Below are 26586 nucleotides of genomic sequence, written 5' to 3' on the forward strand. Positions count from 1 at the left end.
AGGTGGGTGACATGAAAGGGACTTTTTGTTTGTTTTCTTTTTTAAAGGAGGAATTGTATAATAAACCCCAATTACCCATCACCTAGCTTGAATAATTATCAAAATATATTGCCAAACTCGTTCCACCTACACATCTACCTTACTGTTTTTTAATAGAGACATAACTTGTTTTTAGAATATTCACAAAGTTTTGCATCCATCACTACTAGTTCAGGAACATGGTTATTGCCCCAAGAAGAATCTCCACATGCTTTGTGCAGTGACTCCCCATTTCCCCCTCTCCCTAGCCCCTGGAAATGACTAATCTACTTTCTGTCTACTTGGATTTCCTTTTTCGAGCATTTCATATAAATGGAATCCTATACTATGTGGCCTTTTGTATTTGACTTCTTTCACTTAAAATGTTCTGAAAGTTTATCCATGTTGTAGCATGTATTAGTACTTCATTCTTTTTTATAGCCAAATACTATTTCATCGTGTGACTTTACCACATTTTGTTTCTATTCATCAATTGATGGACATTTTTGGGTTTCCACTGGTTTGGCTACAGATGGATATGTGAAGTTATGAAGAATCCACATAGTTACAGGGAGAAAGAGTTAACAGGGAAATAGAAGGAATTTAGGCCACAGAGACGGCCTGGTCGAATTTGAAACCACAAAATAATGCTGCATGGTCATGTAATTTTATGGTATACAAAACCCTTGAAATGAGCTCTGCCTCTTCCCCAGAACTGCATACACTTGTTCTAGTCACCTTCTTGTAGTTCCATGAACCTACCTTCATCTCTGTCACCTCTGCCTTTGTAAAGTTCTCTGTGTAGGGACCATTCTCTTCCAGGCCTCATTCCACTTGCAGTCTGTCATTGAATTTCTGTTACTTCCTCCAGGAAACCATCTCTAACATTCTGGTTTCGTGTTCGGTGCCCCTTTCAAGTACTCCCATGGCATCCCCCAGTCACCTCATCATAGCGTTTACACCACTGCTTTGAAACCTCACGCTGGCACCACCACCCCCACCACCACCACTGGGCTGTAACCTTGTGGACACAAACCAATACGACATTCTCCATATTATCCCCAATGCCTGAAACTATAACAGGGGCTCAGCAAATTTCGACAGGAGAGAGGGTGGGAGGAAAGAATGAATGATGTGTGCATTCAAAACCATGAATCTGTGCGGGCCAAAGATGCTAAGGAGTAGGGCAGAATAGTAATGCTGATTCCATTCCATCACAATGGCACTTGCGATTCCTCAGAGATGAATTTTCACAACTTTCAAAATAAGTGAGAACTGGAGTGATTAATGTTTGTCAAAACACATTTATTTGTATTTCTGAACAAGTTTTCCATCAAAGTTGAAAATACATTTGGTGTTTCATTCCTGAATGAAGGCTTCTAGAGCAAAACCGGAAAGTGATAAGAAGCTATTCACTCAAGTGGACACGGGAACAGAATAGGATATTAGTCAAGATTTCAAAAATAATCTAGCGTTAGACATAGTCTGTTAATTGACATTGGAGAAAGTGAAAATGTTTTCCAAAGAAAGAGAACCGCTAGTAATGTGTTCCCCCCATTACAGTCAATTTTGTTAGCTCAGTATTTTTGTTGTTGTTACCTATATTAAAATTTTGACTGTGTACACTTCTAAAAAAAAAATCACTAAATTATGGTAAATCAGGATTTTAATAGCATGTTGAGTTAATAGGGATATCGCCTGAACTTGACAAAATATATTCTTCTTTAAAATACCTAGCTATATAAAATACAGCTACATTTAAAACATCGTATGCTCTAGGTCTTTGAATGAATTTCCTTTGAGGAAGACACTGTACAGAGGAAGAAATATCTGACACAAATTAAGTAAGTTTGATCTATTGAAATGTAGCCGGCAATGATCCAGCTTTTTAGTTTGCTTTTAATAATTTATTTCTAAGCATATGCATCTTGAAACTATGTAGCTTGTTTTTACAAGAGACAAATAATGGGAAATGGCCTTAAGCTGACTCTTGCTTTGCAATCCAAAATATAACTTAACGCAAGGTCCCCTGTGCTTATCTAATAATGAGGTTGGACAAGAATAATGCTGCCTTGGTTTGCAATGTTCAAGGCATTTATTAAAGTTAATAATCAGTGCTCTTGCATAGAAGCTTTATGCCTAACGTTGATAGGCCCTCTGTTGTGTGGGGTTTGCTCGCATTCAACTAGCAAGGAGCTCACCACAAAGGCCATCAGGTAGGTTTCCATGGTAGCAGTTCTTTTGTTATTTCCATTTGTAACATAGTATCCAAATACTTACCCACTGTGTCACTGCTTAATGAAAACAAATTGAATATTGGTAAGCCAGAATAGTCAGGAAGCTGGTCTTTGGGTGCAACACTAAGGGAGGGCATGCTTTCTACTCGGATTTTCTTTCAAGCAGCTTTCCAGCTAGCCTGACTAGTGTCCCTTTGATCTTATTACATTATGTCCTATTAATGACCTTCAGTGGTCTCATATTATTGCTCTATGGACAAATGGAACTACATGATGAAAGAATTATTTCATCAGTGCTGAATCTTATAAAAGACTTATTTGTGATCATACACTAGTAAGAGTTCAGTGTAAAACCATGGAAGGAAAAACAATCAACTTTTCAAGATATAAGGATAACACTGAGGAAGGAAAATAGTTTTGGATTTTTGTTGTGTTCGTGTACATGTTCATTTTTCCTAGTGACTCAACACCTGGATTTGCTCATTGTCTGTGTTGTCTAAAGTAAATGTATTCTGGTAAGTGTCACTTCCCCTTGATTTTGAGTCGATTATTGGAGCCCTTTTAGCAGCAAAGGGGAGCTTTATTATGTAATCTGTCTTGTTCTAACAGAAATCACCAGAGAAGTCAACTGGTGCTCATTCAAATAAAGAGAATTGACTAAGACTGATCTTTCATTTAGTCCTGCCAAAGCAGTGTTTCTGCCACTTAGGAGATAATAAAAACTGTAACTCTTAATTTATTTTTCTCTTTCCTGTAAGCTAAGAGATGTGAAAACATTTAAGAACTGATAGGATTTTAATGCTTCAGTTTTAGCTACTTTAATTTATAACATTTTCACAGGGCATTGTATGGCTTTTCCTTGTAGTGTTAGACTTCATTTTAAATAGCCTAAATATGTATAATATACATGTAGGTATGTAAAATTTCTGCCATGTATGACACATGTTTTTAAATACTTTAAAAAGAAAAACTCAATGAGATGGAGAACAGGAATTAATAGGAAATTAGATATGAATTTGGCCAATGAGGCAGAAATGGAAAGGACCCAGTAATGAAATGGAAGAAATTTAAATTGAATCAAGGGTTGAAGGTTTCCAGTTTGAAGTTATTGGGAAGCAACCATTGACCTTTCCTGTGGGATGGATGATAAGGGGAAGATGGGCTTCCCCAGTGGACAGACAAGAATGAGATCAGAGTACAGGAGAGATTCAAGGTCAGCAGGACTAGAAACTGATGGAAACTTACCGATCAAGAAAAGGAGATGTAGTAAGAATTTTGAGTGGGGAGGCGTGAAGGCAGAGCCTCCAAAGCCAGGCCAGAGAAAGAGCTGGCCTGAGAGATTCCTGTATTGCTTCCAGAAACCTAACGGTGAACCAGACTATGCTTTTGGAAGAAGGAAGGCCTTCAATTGTTTCTGGAGTGTGCAAAACACCAGTTTTCCCATTTTCTAAATGAGCCAAAACAAAAATCAACATTTTGGCCTCCATTAAATGGATATAAATTTAAAATTGCCCTGCATTTTGAATGCAATCACGAGCATTGAGGTGAAAATATTCTCTATTTTTTATTCTAAACCATCTTCTTTATGGTCTTACCTTCATTCTGATGTATTTGTACTACAAATATATACAGTGCTCACTCTGTATTATCTGTGCCAGCTGATAAAAGACTCAAAGATACATGAGACCAATGGTGAAAAGCCAAGAAAAAAACCTTGTGTTTCTGGCAAGGGGAGAGAAAAAGTAACCACTTTAAAATACACCCAGCACATTCTCAACAACAAAGTCCTTCTTGGAAGGGGACAAGACTTCATCAGAATCTTACAGACCTGTGGGAAGAGCAATTACCCATCTCTAGCCCCCTCTAGCCTTTCTTTCTCACAGTCCAGGGACACAGGCCTACTAAACGACTAAGATTTCACCCTATGGTTATAGAACGCATCCCCGTCCCACACCTACCACCACACTAACAGGGCTCTAGTATAATAGTGGATTACAACTGAGAGAACTGCAAGACTTTATTTAAGAAGGAATTCTTAGGGAAGCTCAAAGACAAAGGAGAGAGAAAAAGGACATTAAAGAAAACTGAAGCCTCTGGAAGTTATGGCTATAAAAAACATTAAACACAGCCTGAGTCCTTGTCAGAACGATACACTAAAGTTCTGTTTTCCTCGATTTCTAGTATCAGAGACATCATGTCTGACTTTCAAGAAAAATTAGAAAGCGTAATAATAGTAAAGAAAACATGGAGTCTGAAGAGACAAGGCAAGCATCAGAATAAGATACGGCCCAGATTTGGGAATTATCCAACAAGAATTTAAAATAATTATGGATAAAACGTTAAGGGCTCTCATGATAAAAGCGACAACATGCAAAAACAGGGGTATTATAATCAGAGAGTTGGAAACTAAGAAGGAATCAAAAAGGAAGGCTGCGAATAAAAAATACTAACAGAAATGAAGAACGCCTTTGATGAACTCATCAATAGACTGGACACAGCCAAAGACAGAATCAGTGAGCTTGACAATATTCAATAGAAACTTCTCAAACTGAAATGCAAGGGGGAAAAAAGAATGAAAAAAATGGGACAGAATATTCAATAACTGTGGAGCAAGTAATTACACAAAATTGGAATACCAAAAGGAGAAGAGACAACAGAGCAGAAGAAATACTTGAAGTAATAATGGCCAAGAATTTTCCAAGATTGGAGAAACCAAACCACAGATCCAGGAAGCTCAGAGAATTCCAAGCAGGATAAGTACCAAAACATCTATAAATGTCTTATTCAAGCTGCAGGAGACCAAAGACAAAAATCTTGAAAGAAGGTACAGCAGGGGATGGAAGTGAGGGAATACCATTTATTTATAGAAGAATGAGGATAGAATTTATAGCATACTTTTCATCAGAAACCACTGCAAGCAAGAGAAGAATAAATATTATATTTAAAGTGTTGAAAGAAAACAATCATCGCCCTGGAATTCCCTGTATCCAGCAAAATTATCCTTCAAAAATGAAGGAGAAATATTTCCTTAGACAAACAAAAACTGAGGGAATTTATTGTCTCCAGACTTGCCCTAGAAGAAATGTTAAAAGATGTCCAGGAAGAAGGAAAATCATAAAGGTGAGGAACTTTGATATACATAAGAAAGGAAGAACATAGAAAAAGGAATAAGTAAATGTGACATAAAAGCTTTATTTTTCTTATTCTTAATTGATTTATTAGAGAAGTGTTCAAAGTTACAATAATAACAATGTACTGGGTGATTATAGTATGTGGATAAGTGAAATGAATGAAAACGAAGTTATAAGGGATGGAAGGGGAAATTGGGAATATATTGATATTAGGTATCTGAACTACCTATGAATTGATATTTGAAAGTGGATTTTATTACGACTCTAGGGAAACACTAGAAAAAATTTGCAAAAAGAAGAATAATTGATATTTTAAGAGAAAAGAGAAAATAGGAGCATGTAAAATAATTTAAACCAGAGAAAAAATAAAAGAGGGGAAAGAAAAAACAAGTACAATGAATAGAAAATACAAACAGGGTAGTTACTAATCCAACTATATCAATAATCATTTTAAATGGGAATGGTCTAAATACAGCAATTAAAAGGTAGAGATTGTCACAGTGGATTAAAAAAAGAAACAATACCCAAACGTGAGTTGCCTACAAGAAACCCACTTTAAACTTGAAGACAGGTAGACTAAGAGTGACGGGATGGAAAAAGATATAACATGCTAATACTAATCAAAATAAAGTTGGGATAGCTAGATTTATTGCAAACATTTCAGACCAAACAAAATGGTGGGAAATTGGATATTTTTCCTTAAGATTGGGAACAAGGGAAGGATGTCACCTCTCACTAAAATTCCTATTCAGCATCATACAAGAAGTCTTAGCTAGTGCAATCAGACAAGAAAAGAAAGTAAAGGGTATGTATAGATTAAGAAGAAATAAGAAAACCGTCTTGGTTCACAGATGACGTAATTGTCTATACACACAGTCCCAAAAAATTAACAACAACGAAAAAAACTCCTGGAACTAATTAGCCACTGGATACAAGGTTAACATGTAAAAATCAATTGATTTGCTATATACTAGCAATGAACAATTGGTAACTGTAATTGAAAACTATACCATTAAGAATAGCACCCAAAAACTGAAATTCTCAGATATAAATCTAAAAATATATACAAGATCTACATGCAAAAGTTAAAACTCTGGCGCAAGAAGTAAATGACATATAAATGAGGGGAGCTATAGTCTGTATTCAGATTGGAAGACTCAAAATTGTTAAGATGTAAATTCTTACCAGCTCGATCTGTAGATTCAACACAAACCTAATCAAAATCCCAGAAGATTATTTTATGGATATTGACAAACTGATTCTAAAGAGCATGTTGAAAGGCAAAAGACCAAGAACAGCCAACACAGTATTGAAGAAGAAGGAGAAAATTGGAGAACTGACACTACCTGTCTTCAAGACTTACTATAAAGCCCCAGTAATCAAGACACTGTGGTCTTGGCAAAAGAATAAACGCAAAGATCAATGGAACAGAATCGAGAGCCCAGAAATAGATTCATATAAATACAGTCAACTGAGATTTAACAAAGGAGCAAAGGCAATTCAATGAAGAATGGATATCTTTCCAACAAATGGTGCTGCAACCATTGGAAGTCCATATTTAAAAAAAAAAAAAATGAATCTAGACACAAACTGTACATTGTTCACAAAAATTAACTCAAAATTCATCCTAAACCTAAATGTAAAATTCAATACTATAAACTTCCAGAATAAAATAGAGGAATTTGGGTTTGGCAGAGTTTTTAGATACAATACCAAAAGCATAAGGAAATAAATAAATATTGAAAATGATTTAAGCCCCCGAAAATATGATATAAATGTATTTGGTGGATAAAAGATAGGAAAAAAAGAGAGGTGGGATTGTATCGTTTATATTAGGAAGCAAGAAGGTAATATCTAAAATTGATAAATCAAGAAACAGCAATATATGGCTTTTTTTTTTTTAAGAAATATAGATATAAAAGCTAAAAGAAATAGCTGAAATTGTTGAATGTGGCTTCCTCTGGAGAGGACAGGACAGGCATGGGAAAGAAACTAAGAGTTGCAGTTTGATGGGCCAGGGAGTTTCTGCATTTTTTTAATATAACCTTTCTAGAACCTTTGATGGTTTAATCCTGGTAAAAATTAAAATGAAGTTGAAAAACGAACACTACAACTCAACCTGAAAAAAATAATAATTGACTCTACCACTCCTCCCTTGCACTAGTAAGGGCGTAATACTAGGGTGTCATCTAATGTCTGTATCGCTGTTAGACTGGGGACCCTGTTACAAGGGCAGGGCCCATCTACTCCATATCCTACTTCATCCACATGCCTGACGCATTCTAAGCACTGATACAGGTTTGTCGAATGAAAAAAATAAAAGAAAGATTTAGTAGTTGTAGAAGCAGCACACAGAGGACAAATAATGATACACAGACGGCCTCACTATAATTCAACGTGGGGCACTGCCACGAAGCAGGAACTCGAGAAATGTCTGGAAATTTTGCTGTTTATTGAAGAACGTTGATCATTAAAGAGAGAGAAAAATTAGTAGTAGTCCAATGAGGTCACACGATCAAGGAAGATTAATCATGGCGGGGGTAAACTAGAACATTGTTTGGAATCCTGAAAATAAGAATCTACTAGAAGGAGAAGCACAAACTGTGCTAAAGAGACACTACAGATCTTTTCTGCAAAATATGGCAAATTGTGATTCTCTGCTGTGGGATTTAAGATGTGTCTCCTCCCCTTTCAGAGCTAGCAGTTTAAACACATGGCTTTCTCACTACCGCAGCCAACCCTGACAATCACCAAGGCCATAAGAGTCCCTCACTTCCTTCCAGAAAGAACACATGTTCCCTCCAATGTTCAATGTGTCAACTTGATGTTTGGCACCTCTATGCTTTGAGAAGGTCCAAATGATTAAAGTTAAGCAAAGCCGGTATGAATTTTGTTATGGGAAATTCAAACTGACTTCTCTCCAGGGAAACTTCACCATAAGACCAGGTAGGCTGTAGAAAGTGGGACTCAAAGGAAGTCAGTCATTTGAAACCAGTTTAGACATGTGCCAGGACATGTGTTGGGAGAAAATATTCTGCAGTAGATTATTGGCCTGCCTTTGTGGATAAATTAGTCTGATATTTATGATTGCGAATCAGGAAGAAAACACATTCCCTCATTACCTCATTACAGGAATTCAGGCTGGGAGGCACGCACAATTTGCCTCTTTCCCCAGGGATGGGTGGAGGGACTTGTAACCTTGAAAACATCTTTGTGTGTGAGAAGTACAGAAAAATATTATATATTTCTGCGGAAGGAACAGCAGTGGAAACGTCTTTTTGTTTGTATTGTTTGTTTGTTTGTTATCTAGCCTAAGCGGAAGGTGCTAAGAACTTTACATTATCTGATGACTACATCTCTAAGGTAGGCAGCTTATACCCCTTTACCAAAGTGGGAAACTGAGGCCCAAGATGTCAGATAATATCCATGGTAACCGACTGCTATGTGGATGAGCTGGGTATTGATCCAAAGTATAGTTGATACAGCTACACAGACAGGACCGGTTGCATGATTTGATGGGCCCAGTGCAAAATAAAATGTGGATCCCCTTGTTCAAAAATGATTACGAATTTGAGGACAGTGACAGCAGAGTACTAACCCAAGTGTGGGGCACCTCTGAGCAGAGGGCCTCACGTGACAGGACAGGATGCACACCCACAAAGCCAGCCCCGAGGTAGAGATAACATCCTGGGTTCTGTAAATTTAGGCTAACTCCAGTGAGAAAATTGGAGACTTTGATGAATCTTAAATTATGATTATACCTTAAAGATTACCTTGACGAATACTCCATTAAACCCCCAGTAAGTGAAGGATTATATAATTATATCTGTAACGCCTAAAATTATCTCTGTAATTGAGCTGGAGGATATTTTAACGCTGCTTCAGATGGAACCCCTCCATTTGGTATTTGCCTGTGAATGGATGCATTAATTTTCTAGCACTACCACACGCATCACCAAAGAGAACGTTTTGATCCCTGTGTCCAGAGCCCTGTTCCTATCTAGGCAGATGCCCTTTGTCATATTCCCCAGGACCTGCAGTTTTTTTACAGGGAACCTTGGCAGCACCTCTGCACCATGATCCCAAGAGCACACCATTGCATCCCCACTGCTGCTTGCCCCACGTGACACAATGCAGAGGCTCAAGAAATGTTTGTTGCATAAATGAGTGAGTACATGAACTCCAGAAAACTCCAACAGAATGCTAGATTTTCAAAAATGTAACAAGAACCAGTCTCCATGCAATCAATACGGAGGACGTGGTCCAAGGGGCCTTCAGGATGGCCCTAAACTGAGATGGTTAGATCTAAAGAGAGGGCCAGATCTAAAGTCAGCATTTGAGCCGAAAGTCCACACTGCCCTTGAGAAGTCCTTCAGAAGCATCCGGTTGGAGGTACCGTGAGAGACACACAGAGATCTACTGGGTAAGAAGCTGGTCCCTGACCTCACCCCACCCTGGGGCACATGCTCATTGCCCGTCAGGTAGTGTAGTACATTCCAGTAGGCTAAACGCATATGTGATGTGACCATTTCTTAAGAGGTAAGTCACCGCCTTCTCTGAAGGAAGTGTTTATTGTTTTACCCCTGCAGTGGCTTTCCTCCCCTCCAGTGAAGCTAAAATATACGATCCCTGAGTTTTATAAGAGACTCAGTCTGTGTTAAAACTTCACCACAACTGACTTATCTTACACCTTGCAACATTTCTATATTTCACACATTCTCTATAATGAGCATGAATTACTTTTAGAGTCGGTGGGGAAAAAAAAGAAAAAATGTACACAGATTTTATACCTGTCATCATTTTGGGGTCTGAGCACAGCGAAAGCCACCCAGAGCTCCATTCCCATCCATCGAATCCTAGTCTTCAGAGCGCTAGAGGAGCCTGGCATACAGGCTAAGAGCTGCACTGCTGAGGTTCGCATCCCTGCTTCTCCACTTACTGAACCTCTGGGGCCTCAGTGTCATCTGTACAATGGCACCTCTATAACACCTTCCCCAAAGAGCTGCTCATAATAAACATTTAGCACAGTGCCTGTCGGTAAGAATTCAGTGCTGTTAGCTATTGGCTGTTACTGCGAATGGATCTGTGTCCTATGTGTCTTACAACCTAATAGTCTTGCTGCCAAATAGCCTAGCTCTTTATCAAAGTGTAAATAGTGAAATCAATTTTTAAACCCTATTTAAAATAAACTACTCTTAAGAACTGAAAGGTCATCAGTAGTAAGATAGGTATGTGTGTCGAACTGGGATAAATAAGGGTGACAGAGCCAGGAAAGGGAGAAACGGTGTATCTCCTTCACTACAGCTCCTCAAGGGCTCCAAGCACCATTACAACTCAGGGTTTATGTGATAGGATGGAATTGGGCCATATGGCATAAAGAGCCACTGAGCTTGACAAAGTCAATTTTTCTTTACTTACTGCTTATCATTTATACCCATTCAACATCCAAGGTAGATTTGAATCATACTTATACCACTTGGAATCTGAAAAAGTCTTGCTTCCACTTTGTAGATGGAAAGTCAGGTTTCTAATTATTCTCAATTCTCAATGATACTATGCTAATAGATGTCTACTCTACCCTTGAACCACTTGTTCTTTGGCTTCGAGACACACTTTTCTGTCTTCCATGTCACCAGGCCACCATTTTTGGTGTCCTGTTTAGCCTCGTCCTCCTCAGACTATTCCTTAAATCTTTTTCAGGGTTCTCTCATCAACCCGTTTTCTTCATATCTTATACTCTACATGGGTCATCTCAGTCTGTTCAAGTGGCTTCAACCACCATCTTTTTGCCAATGAACCGAATATTCATATTGCCACAATAGTCCCTTCTCTACAGTCCGAACCCATGTAACTGCCTTCCAGATATCTCCACTTGGATATCTTACAGATAACTTCAAACTCAACATGTGCAAACTGAACTCATCATCCCCTCAAACCAGCTCCCTTACTGCATTCCCTATCTCAGGAAATGGCAGCATTCTCCACCCAGTTAATCAAGCCAGGAATCTATGATTAATCCTTTACTCATCTCAGTTCCCTCACTGCCTAAATCCAATCAATCACCACGTTCTCTTAATTCTGTTTCCTAAATCAGTGTCTTTCAAATTTATTTTACTGTGAGTAAAAAAAAACAAGAAACTTCTTTTGTACCGTGACCCGGCCAGCATGCACATATACACACACACAAGTGAAACAGACGATTCACTGCACAATTTTTATCATCATTATATGCAAGGCCTTCTGAGACTTTCTATTATGTTTTCTTCTGTTCTTCTTTAAATGTTAGTAACCAGTGGCTGCTGACAAATGTGTAACAACCATCTCTTCTGGAGGCCAGGGAAGGGGCGCCTGAAGTGTAACATTTGACAGTCCTTGGTGTAAACACTCCCACCTTGGTGGAATTTAAGCTACCACCCAAGCAGCTTGCAAACACCCTACATATCCAACAATCTGCTCTCCTGACCATGTCCAGCACACCACTGCTTATGACCTACAGTTTGACAGACACTAGTATAAATATCTCTTAAATCTACCTGCTAATTTTCATTCCCAATACTACCGTTCCAGTCCTGGCCACCACCATGTCTGATACAGTTGGTTTCTGGGTCAATGTGATCTGTTTCACATTTATTTCATACCCCTCAAAGCCTGTCTGATGTCTACACTAGGATAGTCTACAATTCTTATCATGGCTTAAAAAGTCACCCATGGTGACTCATGTCCTCTCTCCCTTAATCTCAACAAAAATGTTTTCTTCTTGAACACCTGGGAGCTCTCCCTCATTTTCAAGTCTTTGGACATGTGATTCCATTTGGCTCAGAAGATCTTACCTCCCATCTTTGTTCAACTAACTCTTACTCATCCTTCCTATCACAGTTTAAATGCTACTTTGTGACAGGAATTGTGGTGAATGCTGAGGTTACAATGAGAAATAAAAATAGACACAGTCCCTCACCTCACAGAATTTAGATCCTCTACAGGGGGAGAAACATTATTCAGAAAAAAATATCATTCAAATTTAAGTACTAATAAAAAGGAGAGCTTACAAAATAAAAGAGATTGATGGTTTTGTAAGAGCTTATAAAATCTGACCTAATCTGTTAGACCAGGGAAGGCTTTCGTAAGTGATGACTGTTTAGTTATAATAGTTGAGCTAAGATGTAAAGGAGAAAAATAACTTGATTAGTCTAAGGGAGGGTAACTAACAGTATAGGCAGAAAGAGGTGCATGTAAAAATCTGCATGGCAGGAAGAAGCATGGCAAAATCAAGGACCCAAATAAAAGTCAGTGTAACCGAAGCAAAGTATGAGATGGAGATAAACAGGTAGAAGCCACTCTATATGAAGGGAAAACTACACTTTATTAAAAATCTGCGTCTTAAAAAAAAAAGGCCATTGACATGTTTTAAGGGTATGATATAATGTGTTCAGATTTCTGGTTTGAAAAGATCACTCTGGCAATTGGAAGGAGGCAAAAGTAGATGTGGAGACAAAATAGAAACAATTACAGTACTCTAGACAGATGAACAGAACACAAATTAAGATTGTGAGGAAGATGGGGGGAAATCAACATATTGGAGAGATGTGTGAGATAACCTGGACGAGACAAGGTAATGGATGGAATATGTGTGATGAAAGAGATGGAAGTAGCAAAGATGACTCCCACATTTGAGTTGCAAAACTGAATGATAGGTGGTACCATTGACAGAGATAAGGCATACCAGAAGAGAACCAGGTTGGAGGGGAAAGAGCATGTCTGTAGATGGCTAGCTGTCGATGTATCGAGATTGAGGTATCTTTATGATGTGCAAATGAGACGTTTTGAGTTCTGCTCAAGCAACTGTTCTGGAACAGAAGAGAGATCTGGATTAGGACACAGATTTGTGAGATATCTGTATGTGGGTAGTAGACATGAATGAACTCATCAACTATGAATGCATAGCATGAAAAGAAGGTTTAAAAACCAAACCTTAAGGAAATTCAACATGTAATGGTTGGGTTGTGAACTTCCCAAAAGATGCAAGAACAGCCCACCAGGTGGGAGGAAAACCAGGAGAACTTGATGTCAAAGATCCAGGGTATTTTGGTGACGTATCGAGAACAGAAGCCAGACTGTTGTGGGTGGAGAATTGAGTGCAAATTTTAGATATGGAGTCAGTGAGTATAGACTCACTGGAGAAGTTTGCCTTTGAAGAGGAAGAGAGATGTAGAGCAGTATTTGTGAAGTTGATGGAAACATTTTTGTTGTGCTGTAATGAAAGGCATTTGAGCATTTTGATCAGCTATGAAAAAAATTGATTTGGAAGAAAGTTGAATACGCAAGAGAAAGAAAGATTAATGGTGTGAGATTCAAAAACAAAAAAATGGAATGATCCTGTGCACCCATGACGTGCTACACTTAACCTTTTCTTAATTCTGACTACACTTGTCATTTCTCTTTTAATATTTGTCTTCCTCATTAGACTATACTGCACGCGGACAAGAATCGCCTTTGCCGTATTTACCTCTGCATCCCTAGTGTGAGCACAGTATTCAGATAGGAGGCATTAATAAATGCCATTTTTATTTGCATATTAAAGTGAATGAAATTGGAAATACTTTTAACAAAATAGACCATCCCAGAAGTCTTATGATAGTATAGCATGCATATATACGTATGCACACATGTACACGTGCATGTGTACATACACACACACATATTGGTTATCAATTTTTCAGGCTAAAATTAAAATTGGTATCATTACCTTAAGCAGAAGGTATTTGGGCATTAAGACACAAAGGCTTTGGAATGAGACAAATTGAAAGTCGACCACGAACTGAGAACTTTGCACAAATACATGAGTCATTTTTGTGCAGAAAACTAAGCCCTGATTATATCAAGGAAACAAATGGTGAAAGCACAACCTGTTAGGACAAGTGGATGCATCATTCACCAATCCAGGTGAAACCCCACTTAACAGGACTTCTATATCTGAAACGGATGGATGACCTACTAAGACCAGAAAACTTTTTTAAAAAGAAAACCCTCACTTTCTTTTTGGAGGCAATGTTAAATGCATCATTTAGAGAAGCAAGTCCTTACAGAAGAAAATATGGCAGATATGCATTCTTTTCCTGACTTTGCCATTTTTTTAGACGAGTTCTTGAGTCCAGTCTATTTCTTTATCTGTGAAATGGGGGTAATCGTATCTCGTAGGGTGGTTGAATAAGGTAAAGGGGATTATAAATCATACTAGAACACCATACTCAGAATAGCTCTCTGCTTCCCTGACCTGAGATTTACACATTTCTGTGGTCAGTTCTGACGTAATCTATAAACTATGATTTTTACCTGAGCAGAATGAGTGACATGCTATATCTAGGATTGCTGAGTAGACTAGATGCCATAATGTGCTGTGGTGCTTTGTGAAAGACAAAGAACTACTTACACAAGGGGTCAACAAACGACAGCCGATGGAACAAATGCAGCCCACTGCCTGTTTATTTTTTGTTAATTCTGTGGCCCACAAGCAAAGAATGGTTTTTGCGCTTTTAAGTGATTGAAAAAAATGAAAGAAGATAAATATTTCATCACATGTGAAAATTATGTGCAATTCAAATTTCAGTGTCCACAAATAAAGTTTTACTGTAACATAACCACTCTCACTTGTTTACATATTGTCTGTGGCTGCTGTTTTGCTACAAAGGCAGAGTTGAGAATTGTGACAAAGACTGCATGGCCTCCGAAACTGAGAATACTTACTCTCTGGTTCTCTACAGAAAAGATTTGCCATCAAAAGGCATAGAAATTTCTGAAAGGTTTTTTTGAGATTTAAAATTATTGGCCTGTCACAGAGTAAAGGCTCAATAAACAGATGTGGATTTTGATGTTCCTTTATTCAGTTAGTAATTCAACTAATAATTATTGAGTGCATTCTGTGTGCCAGGCATTGTTCCAAGGGCCACAGACCTATCAGTGAACATAACAGCTAAAAATGCCTGTGCTCATGGGACAGACAGTAAACAGATAAGTAAAAATAAACATAGTGTACTAAGTAGCTGGGGAGAAAAATAAAGGGATGGAGAATAGAGGGTCTCAGGATTAGGTTTGCAATTTTTAAATACAGTGGCCTGGGAAGACCTAAAACCTGAAGGAAGCCACTGTGGGTACATGGGGCAGATAGGGGTAAGGAGTGATCCTCCAGGCATGGGAACCCCCAAGGAATGCTTAGTGTACTCGGGGAAGACCGAGGACGCTGTGCAGCTGGAGTGGAGTGAGTGAGGGGAGAACAATAGGAGAAACGTCAGGAGAGTGGCCAGCATTCTTCTGTAGGGCCTTGAAGAACCATCTAGGTACTCTGGCTTTTACTCCAAGTGCAAGGAGAAGCAAGAGTTTTGAGCAAAATAGTGGCATGACCTGCCTTGCACTTAATCCAGATCAGCCTGGCTGCTCCAATGGGAATAGGCTAATAGAACAGACTGTAGCAAAGGTGAAAGTAAAGAGACAGGAAGCTATTGCAGTTGTTCCGGTGAGAGGTAGGATGGCATGAATCCAGATGGTAGTGGAGGCAATGGTGAGAAGTAGATACTTTGGGTGTATTGGAAAGTAGAGTCATTAGGTTCTAAGGATTGATTGGATGTGGATTGTGAGAAAAAGAAAAATCAAAAGTAACTCCACATTTTCTGCCCCAAGCTACTGCTGAAGTGATGTCATTGATTTGAGAAATGCAAGATGTGGGAGACATATGTTTGCTATTGGATGATGGGGGTAGGGAGTGTCGGGGGGAGGGGGGAGAGACATGCAGGAATTAGGATGCAGGATGATGACGACATCATGGAAATGTTAGGTCGGAGATACTCCAAGTAGAAATGTGCAGTGGGCAATTGCATGTAGAACTGTGGAATTCAGGGAGAGGTCAAGGATGGAGATAGAAATTTAGGAGTCATCGACAGATAGATAGAATGTGGTTATGGCGCGTATACCTATTCAGTATTATAGAATGGTTCCATACACACCAAAAGTACATTGCAGACAACATCTGAGGAGTAGAGGCCGGGCATTGGAGACTGCAAATGCAAATTTCATTCTCCCAGAAGCAGATAGAATGGCAGGAACAGATATAAAAAATATATAACTAGCATTCAAAATTTGAATTGCTCCTAATTTGCCTAATTGAGAAAACAGTTTTATGGTGAGTCACATTATAATATTATAAGTTGACGTTGCAAAATCAATTATAGATTTATGGTATTACATTTTGGGGATATTGTATATTATCTCAATGAAAATTAATAAGCTACGTGATGGGCACACAACACCTTCTTACACTGGTTAAGACAAGATTAGGAAGATAAAATTGCCTCTAATTTACGAACGACCAGTATTACGCATCAGAATCCTATAGGGTAGTTCCAACAATGTAATTTCTGCTGATCCTGACAAATGCTTCATTTAAAAAAACATGTTGACTAGCTTGGCTTCCTCCTTTGGTAAAATATTTTAGTTTGGACAGCTATTCAAGCTGACCTGGCTGGATCTAATGACCACCTCTTCCTGCTCAAACAGCATTTCTAAACTTATCTTTTATTATTGACCCCCCCAACCAGGAACCCGTTTAGGTATTTTTTTTCCCTAATCTCCACCCCATGAAAATGTTTTATTGTGGTAAAATACACATGATGTAATATTAATCATTTTAACTATTTGTAAATGTATAATTCGGTGTCAACAAATACCTTCACAATGTTATGTAACTAACCATCCCCACTATCTATGCCCAAAACATTGTCATTATCCCCAACATAAACTCTGAACCCCTTACACAGTAACTCCCCTTTCCCCACTCCCGCTTAGATCCTGGTAACCTCTATTATACTTTCTGTCTCTATAAATCTACCTATTCTAGTATCTCATTTAAGTGGAAGCATACAATATGTGTCCTTCTGTGTCTGGCTTATTTCACTTAGCATAATGTTTTCAAGGTCCGTCCATGTTGCAGCATATATCAAAATTTCATTCCTTTTTATGACTGAATACTATTTCATTGGATGTACATATGACCATTGGATATATATATTTTGTTCATCCATTGATCTGTTGATGGATATTGGGTTGTTTCATCCTTTTGAGTGTTTTGAATAGTGTTGCTATGAACATTGGTGCACAAGTATCTGTTTTGTGTCCCTGCTTTCAGTTCTTTTGGATATATACCTAGGAGTATTGCTGGGCCCATGAAACTTTAATACCTCAAATAAACAATGTAGCTTTTTATGTTCTATGTATATACCGTGTTTGCCCGAAAATAAGATCTAACCAGAAAATAAGCCCTAGCATGATTTTTCAGGATGACATCCCCTGAACATAAGCCCTAATGCGTCTTTTGAAGCAAACCTTAATATAAGACCCAGTCTTATTTTGGGGGAAACATGGTATGTATCTGTGCTTTATACATAAAAAGAGTAGGATTTCTCCACCACCCTCCCAGAATCAATTTTCACCTCCTTGAAGGGAAAGTGCTATCACCCTCATTGAGACTGCAAGCTCTAAGGAAAAGACTCCCAGGTTTCTGGCCTGAGGTAGATATATGTCATATATACATAGATAAACTGTTTAAAGAGGAATGAAGCCATAGATGGTAAGTAATTATAAAACGTAATTGTTATTCCCTGTGCAATAAAGTTATTTATGTTGACATCAGTTAATAAAGTATTGAACCCAAGAATGTTTTGGAAAATAGCTCTTAGCAGTTGTGTCAGAAACCAATGGTGCAATTATTCTACTAAGCTTTTGAAAAGAGTGAAGATTAATTATGTTGTATTCCCACTGATCCTAAAATATCTCCAGAACACAAATAGAATAGTTACAAGTACATATTATGAAAAATAGAAAGGAAAAAAAAGAAACAAATATGGGATCCAAAGATCAGGTTGTGGGAAGCCAGGTATCACTGTTATGGGATGGTTCTGTCAGCAGATATTGGTATCTAGTTGGAAGGCAGTGTGGCAAGATTCCTGGAATATAGTCACACAGGTTTTATTATAATGTGGTTGCCTAATGCGACATTGTTTTGTTATGTAAAGAAGGGATTAAGAAGATTGTATAACAGTATTTAGAAAAACAACTGTTTCAAATACCTGACCAGACCTCTTCAAATGTCAGGAAAGTCAGAGAGAAACGGAGGCACTGACAAATTGGAGGAGACTAAGGAGACGTGACTACTTAATACAACGTGGGATCCTAGACCAGACAAAGCCCATTAGTGAGAAAACGGGAATTCCAAATAAAGTTGTAGTTCATATAGTAGCATTGTACCCATGTTAATTGCTTCATTTTAATACTGGTTATACAATATGTTAACAAGATGTTAATAATGTTATACAAGATGCAGGGAAGTTGAATGGATGGCATACTGGAACTCTCTGTACCATATCTGCAACGCTTCTGTGACTTTGAAATTCTTTCAGAGTAAGAAGTAAAAGAAAACAAACAACAACAAAGTTTCTGGTAGCTCCTGAGTGTCAGAAGCCAACCTGTGACTGGCATTGCCCGAGAACGGTTGGAGTAGAGGGTCCATATTTGTAATGTCAGCAGCTTTAAAATCTCTCATGAGAGTAACTCCTGTCTTTGTGTCCTTTCCATTCCATTGCAGGGTGTGTTGGGTGCATCATATAACTGGGATGTGGGTGTACCCTTTCCTGGAACACATTGGCCCGGGAGCCAGAATCATCTTCTTTGCGTCTACAACCATCTTAATGAACTTTTTGTACCTGCTGGGCGAAGTCCTGAACAGCTATATCTGGGACACACAGAGAAGTAAGTATTGTATAGGGGCGCATAAAACGAGAGCATTGCTGTGTACAAGAGTATGTGCAAAGACTGAAGGCGAATTCCTCTGTAGCACGGGATCGCTTATAAAGAATTACATTTTTATAGCAACAACATCAATTTAGAAGCTGCTGGCAGTTATCTGAAAGGTTTATTACTCACTTTGTCTTATGATCTACTAAAACATGCAAATCTAAGCAAAAAGAACATTTTTATAAAATTTTATGAACTTTAAGAAAATGTCTATAAAATTTTATAGGGAGAAATGTAGTGTGAACAGAAAAAAAAAATTAGGGAGTTCACGCTCAATAACAAAATACTGCCCTTGCTAAAGAGACCCTCAATTAAATAAATGATTAAATGTAACCATTCCCATTAGAAGTCACCCAGATCTCCACTTTTTATGTGATGCTTTGTATGGGTATAGTAGCCTTCGAGAGGCCTCGCCATCCTGCTAAAACGCCAAGCAGCACAGAATGCTCTGGCCACTGTGATTCACCAGTGACTGTCATATGCAAGGGCTGAAGGTGGCAGAGAGGTACGGGCAGTGAAGGGTAATACTTCATTGCTGCAAAAACTCTCTTAACCTATGATGTTTCTTTTGTTTCTATTTATGGCAGAGCCTCCATCTTGGCAAGGCACGTAATCTTATCCAAGCCGTGCAAAACCTGTCCAGAGTGTATGTAAGATAACGTAAAAATGGGAAGGTGGAAAAAGCAACAGCACAGATATGTAGTGAGTTGAGTCCTGCATGAAAATACATCCAAAGGCAAGCTGGTTTGGGATGTTAGAGCACTCTGGACATCACAACATTCTCAACGTCACCAGTAAATGATCTGTGTTCCACAAACACTGAGTACTGTAGTCTGTGCCAGACGCTATGCCAGGAACTTGATCTAATTAGACAAATAAAGCATGGTCGTTGCATGGTTATTGAATTGGACTTTGTGTGTATGTGGATCTTCTAAGACGGTGTGTGTCAAAGTGTTAGCCAACGTTAAATGGCCCAGAGGAATTTGAGGGTTTCTTTCTCAGCAGCTGGCTTGGTTTTAATAAGTGGTCTATTAGGAAAAGTGTCAAAATTTTTTATTCAGTTCGGGCCAAAAGCTTGGGTGACCAATAATTAACCTTTCAATAATTTTGCTCTCTGTTCAATGGGAATAGTCATCTTTCTCTACTAATTAACTTATACAAGTATTTAGTTAACTTTCAAAAATGTATTGAGGACAAAATGGAAACTTTCTCAGCTTCTTGGGAGAAATACCATATTTCAATTTAAGCTAAATGTCCAATGTATGTTATTCAGGAAGTATTTATGACTGCGTGTTTCCCCTTGACTAACTTGATTCTGACAGTCATTTTGGCCATTGTTCTATTTCTAAGAGAAGATGAAAACCAGGAGAGAAAAACATCCAATCTAGATTAATAGAATACTGCTTTTTAGCACCTTTGAATGAGAAGTTAAAAAGGAATAGTAAAACTAAGGTTTTTTAAAATAATCTGCTCAATTTACTCTGTGCTATTCTCTTAAACATGAGTTAAACTTGACTAACATTTTGTAACTCATGTCAGGTATAGGGATTAGTTGTATCTACATGGGACCAGCTAGTTAATTCCACAGAGGCAGATGTTTTGTGTCAAGTTGTCCTCTGTTTCATATATGAAAGGGATCACAAACTGATGGCTCCCGCCAAATTTTACCAACCAAAAAGTTATGTTAGGCCTACACAGTGGGACATTTGTTTTGGAACCAACATTTCACATAAAGGCCAGATTGTTTTTATCTTATCAAATATTTGAAGATCTGGCAGTGCTGAGCTTACCGTTCTCTTCTGGCCACAATGGACTGGAATCGAGTGTCTGTTGCCCCTTTAGATGGTACTCTAATATTCCCTAGTCCTCATCTCAATCACATTCACTTCCTGGTTCTTGAATTTGAAACTACTGATTAAAAATAGTGTGTGACGTGTGCATATGTGTGTGTGTTGTTGTTGTTGTTGTTGTTAGAATGAATGGAATACAATCAAGTACAGTATTACAATCCTGAATACATTTACTACACCGTGAACAAAATCCCCCAAGAAGCAGGAATTCCACCTTTGAGTCCTTGTCTTTATATCCACAATGATTTTTAATGGCTCACCTTCCTCCACTTGGTTATGTTATGTTGGCCTCGACTACAAGATAAAATCGCATAATTACAGAATCTTATAACTGAAAAGGAGATTAGAAATCATCTAAGCCAACCCTTTCCTGTTGCTAAGAGGCAGCAGAGGCCCAGAAATCATAAGTAACCCATCAAAACAGGTGGTTGCAGAGCCAATACCTTCTCACTGATGTTCAATCCTGTGTTATTTCCAGTGAACCATCAGAATGTCACCATTGGAAAGCCAGACACATGCAAGTTCAGAAACTTCACTTGGAACTGTGGACCTGGCTTATAACAAAATAGACACACCTGATATGAACTAAAAAAAAAAAAAAAAAGCCTCTAAAATAAGCTAAATTAATAGCTAAGCATTGTTCTTTTTAAAAGAAAGTAACTCCAGGTGGCTTTGTGGATGTTGTATTGGTTTCCTAGGGCTGCTACAGTGAAGTACCACCAACTGGGTGGCTTTAACAGTAGAGATATAATATCTCACCGTTCTAGAGCCCAGAAGTCCAAAATCACGGTATTAGCAGGGTTGGTTGCTTCTGAGGACTGTGAGGGTTGTTCTGTTCCAGGCCTCTCTCCTTAGCTTGTGGAGGGCTGTCTTCATGTTCACATAACGTCCTCACTGTGAGGCTGGCTCCAAATTTCTCCTTAATATGAGGACATCAGTCATATTTGAATAGGGCCCTTCCTGATGACTTCATTTTGACTTGGTAAAGACCCTATCTCCAAATACACTCAAGCTCTGGGGTATTGGGAGTTAGGTTTAGGGAGATGCAATTTAGGCCATAATAGTCTGCCTTCACCCCCTACCCCCTAAAATTCATGTCCTTCATTCATGCAGCCCATTCCGACAGCCCCCAAACTCTTTCCTCTTAACTCCAAAATCTCACCTTAAATATCTAAATCACAGATGGGTAAAGCTGGTGGTATGATTCATCCTGAAGCAAAATTGCTCTGCACTTGTGGACCTGCAAATCCAGACAGACGTCCTCTGCTTCCAAAACACAATGGTTGGACAGTCTCATACACGCTCTCTTTCCAAAAGAAAGAAATCACAGGGTAAAAAGGGGTCATGATTCCCAATCAAGTCTGAAAGCTAGCAGGGTGAATTCCATTAGATTTTAAGGCTTGAGACTAATCCTCTTTGACTGAATGTTCTGTCCTCAGGACTCCACAGGAGGGGACTGAGGCCCTGCGTCCTTGGCCCTGGGCAGCAGCCCCCTACCCTCTGGAACCGGGAAAGAGCCAGCCTCTAACATGTCTTCACAGTCACTCTTCCTTCATTTCATCTTGTCCTTTTCAGGCCATGGGGGCAGTGTTCCCACCTACAAAATTCTCAGTACCCCTATTGGCTTCCCATGTACTCCATGGGGATCCAGATCAGCAGACAGAGGGTCCCCCACAGGTCCTTCCTGGCTTATACTGAGATGGTGCATTGGATTCACAAGTCACTTACCTAATCTCTTTAGCAAACAGTTGTCCAGCCATGTCCTTGGCCTTCTCCTCACATTCTGAGGTCCTGGGGTTAGGATTTCAACATATGCATTGGCGTAGGAGGGCACAATTCAATCTATAACAGCTGAAATATTTCTGTACTTTAGCTAAGAATTTATTCCAATGCCAGTGTGTCGACCGGAGTAACCAGTCTTATTAAAGTCAAACTTCGTACACCAGAAATGAAAGTGTCCATAAGTGAAAGGTTGAGGTGAGGGGAAAGAAAGCAGGCCAAAGGGGGAAGGAGTCGGAACCAGGCCTGCACCTTCTCCCGCAGCTGCCCATCCAGCTCATGTCCCACGCAGACCCACCCGGGCCTGCAATGTCCCAGCACTGCCCTCAGGTTGACGCCCTTCCTGGCCTGGGGGAATCACAGGTGACTGACTCTCTTAGGAGGTCCATCAGCTCTTGTTTCTGCTCGATGTTTCCGAAAGTGCATCCTGCCTCAGCTTTGTGACAGGTTTCTTTTCTGCTATTCGTGTGGAAATTACACCTCTCGTTCTCCCAAATATTATATAGTGTCTAATTTTTTCCCTCTACCTCCAAGCTGCCAGATGAAAGTAGGTGGGGAGCCATTTTCCCTGTCTGGGTCAGTGAACACCCCCTGTTCTCCACCCCTGCTTTTGAAGATTCCACTCTTGCTGCCAAGACAACCCATCTGCAGGAGAACGCTTCGGAGGAAACAGACTTTAAAAAGAAAAGCAAGCAGTTAGCTCCCGAAAGCTTCTCCATAGGGATGAACACAGGATAAAGTTGGGACCCAAGTCACGTGTGCTGTTTGAACAGGATCCGTGTTGTGTTTTTCTGCCTTTGCCTTAGTTACCCAACAATAAGGCATTGCCTGCCTTCTCCTCCGCAGCCCTGTTCCTCCCTCCCTTCAGATGTCCTGCCTCCTCTGTTTGAAGTTTTCCTCAATATGATTTCTGAGAAGTACTTTGGAAAAAGTGATGCCTATCTCCGCCAGTCCCTTAGTCATGAAAACCAAACCTAAAAGAATGTCTAAGGACACCTGTTCAGAGCATATTCGCCACATCCCACTGCCACCGCCCTGACCCCACAAAATACATACTAGGCGCTGGGGCGAAGGGGAGTCTCTCCTAATGTAAGCCCTATCATGATGACACTCTGAGGTTAGGCTTTGTAATTTTTTATATTGTGAATTTCCACATTTTGTTCTACTGCTTTCCTACTAGTCCAGCCTGCTAAGGCCTCCTCTATGTTCATTGTTTATTAAATTGATTCAGTAAAAATTGAGCTCCTACTATGAGACAGACACTATGTTAGGTGCTAGGAATATAATCCAGAACAAAAGAAGGCCCTGCCCTCGGAGAGCTTGCAATTTATAAAAGAATACGAAGCACTTCAAAGCAATATTTGGGGGTTCTTCTGTTCCACCAAAGGGTCTCTGAGAATTTGACGTCAGAAGAAAAATCTTTAGCTAGAAGCAAAAGAAAAAAGAAATGGGGGCCATTTGCCAGGTTTAAAATTCATGAGAATTACTTGAACATTTTCGTCTCCAGGAAAATGAAACATGATTAACTAACTATTCACTACAGACAACAGACAGAGGTCTCACCAGTCTGGTACATATGAGTCTCTCACGAAGAAAAGCAGTTCCCCCGGGATTGGGTTGAATAGAAGGAGAACTTGACTTTAAGTCCACTCGGGTCTGGAAATAAACAGTTCCTGTGCCTAGTAACTCTCTATGAGCTATGAGAAAAAGATTTTTTGACTTGTGAAAATCCAGAGTCCTTGCCTTGGGAAGGGGCAGGACTGAAATAAAAATAAATGAGGTCTGTTTGAAATTCATCAACTACACACCTCCTATCGCTAGAAGCTGATTCCAAAGTAGGCTGGTTGGGGTTTCTTTGCAAACTTAATGAGTCAGGAACTAACTTGAGTCCCTCACTCTCAGAAGCTGGAAGAACTGGGTGTGTCCCAGAGATGTTATGTCACAATTTGGGGGGAAACATAGGGAAACAGGTCACTGAGGAAGTTTCTGGAGAAAACTGTAAATGATTTTCCTTCTTAGCTGGAGAAAAGTTGGATAAGTATAGAGCAGTGGTGTCCAAACTGTGGTCCGCGGGCCAACTGCGGCCCACGATCCATTTTTTATTGGCCCGCAGCAAATTCCAAAAATATATTTAGTTTACTTAAATAAACCAGGTGAGGCAATATGTACTTCACCTCGAGTGAGTGGCCGGGCTGTTTGTGTATTTTACCGCATATGGCCCTTGGTGAAAAACGTTGAAAAAAGTTTGGACACTCCTGGTATAGAGGGATGGGAGGTTTTTTTAAGCAGCTTGGCAAAGCTGCTCATAGTTTAATCTGATGTTCAAATAAAGTCCTTTGCTTGTATTTTAGGTATGGAAGAAGAGAAAGAGAAGCCTAAATTGGAATGAGATCTAAGTCTACATGGAAGAGCTGGATGGAGCCGCCATTGAAGACTCGTCCCCCGAGGCATTGGCAGTGCAGGAGAGGAAGCTTCAAAGAAAGCAGCAGAATGCGCCTCCACTTCCCAGCCCCAGAGGACACCTTTTAGAGTGAAATAGATATAAGAATAGAATCCAGTTGTTTCTAAAATAATTCGCCCTCCTTGTGTTTGAAAAAACTCTTTCCAAATTCATGATTGATAATAACAGCGCTCTTTTTTCCTCTTCTAATTTTTAAAACTAAAATTGGTCTTTGGATTTTAAGTTGTGCAATTGTAGTACCACTAAGAATAAAATTTTATTGCGTTCTTATTTATAAATCTGTGAAAATCAAAGGGGCAGATGTGGAGCAAGGCATCCCTGCATTTGTTCTACAGGTGGCTAGGATAATGAACCTGGGCCACAGTGGAAGTCTGGAGGAAATGTGATGGATGGTCCCTATTGCAATAATGTCACAGTTGCCTCAAACAGACAATGTTAGTAATAAGTACATCGATTTAGTCAAAACCCTGAATGTTTTTGGATCTCATGATTTGTGAAACTTTTCATAAATGCAAAGTATAACTTTAATAAAGACCAAGCAACCCCTAGTCTGCTGTCTGCATGGTACATCCAAACCCTAACAACACAGGTGTCTCCTTTCTTACTTTGTTTCTATTACCTATTGAAAAATGGGTTTACTGAACCTGGTTCTTATAATTTGCTGATTTTAAAAATGTGTATCTTTTTCATAAATCCAAAACAATTTTTTTAAAAAAAAGCTAATTTATGAAGTGTTTGACCATAATTATTTTTAAATAATGCCAATGCAGAATATGTAGTAGAAAACACATAAAAATAAATCTTAGTGAAATATGAAGAACGAACTACTGAAAATAAAAGCAGAAATGATGTAAGGTAACAGAAAAATTATAGTGGAATTGATTAGGTATGGTATCTCATCTACACAAATAACATTAAAATATGCAAAATACTGATATGTTAACTGAAAAGAAAGAGAAAAAGAAACAGAAGCACAGATGTGAAGCAAATTTTTAACTATAAAAGTGTATAACTCTATGGCAACAAATGCTTAGAAACCAATGAAATGTGCAATTTTCAAGGAAAAATGGAGTAAGAATTAGAAAGCTATGATGAACTGATATTCATGGAAGATATTTTTTTAGTGTTCAACTAACTATCTCCAAAAGAGAAGTTGGGTCCAGTATTTTATGAGCAAGTTCTTGAAAACTTGCAAGTAACAGTTCTCATGTTATTTAAATCATTCCAAAATTACAGAATGATGAAACACTTCCCAAATTATTTTTCAAAACTAA

The 26586-nt window shown here is 38.9% G+C and overlaps 1 protein-coding gene across 8 annotated transcripts in view; it reads left to right on the forward strand.

Moving 5' to 3' along the window:
* AIG1 (androgen induced 1) overlaps nt 1-25860 on the forward strand; it is a 218967-nt gene extending 193107 nt beyond the window's left edge. For 5 of the 8 annotated variants that reach the window (XM_074333656.1, XM_074333664.1, XM_074333665.1 and 2 more), the window contains 2 exons: nt 19014-19177; nt 25203-25860. In XM_074333656.1, the coding sequence (XP_074189757.1) occupies nt 19014-19177; nt 25203-25240 (202 nt within the window). In that variant the 3' untranslated portion in view covers nt 25241-25860. Of the gene's footprint in view, nt 1-19013; nt 19178-19809; nt 19828-25202 lie in introns of all 8 variants that reach the window. The other 3 variants (XM_074333657.1, XM_074333659.1, XM_074333655.1) reach the window with 1 other exon arrangement.
* Nucleotides 25861-26586: the final 726 nt, after the last annotated feature.

The sequence above is a fragment of the Rhinolophus sinicus genome, linkage group LG05 (assembly GCF_036562045.2).
Source record: "Rhinolophus sinicus isolate RSC01 linkage group LG05, ASM3656204v1, whole genome shotgun sequence".
Taxonomy (NCBI): domain Eukaryota; kingdom Metazoa; phylum Chordata; class Mammalia; order Chiroptera; family Rhinolophidae; genus Rhinolophus; species Rhinolophus sinicus.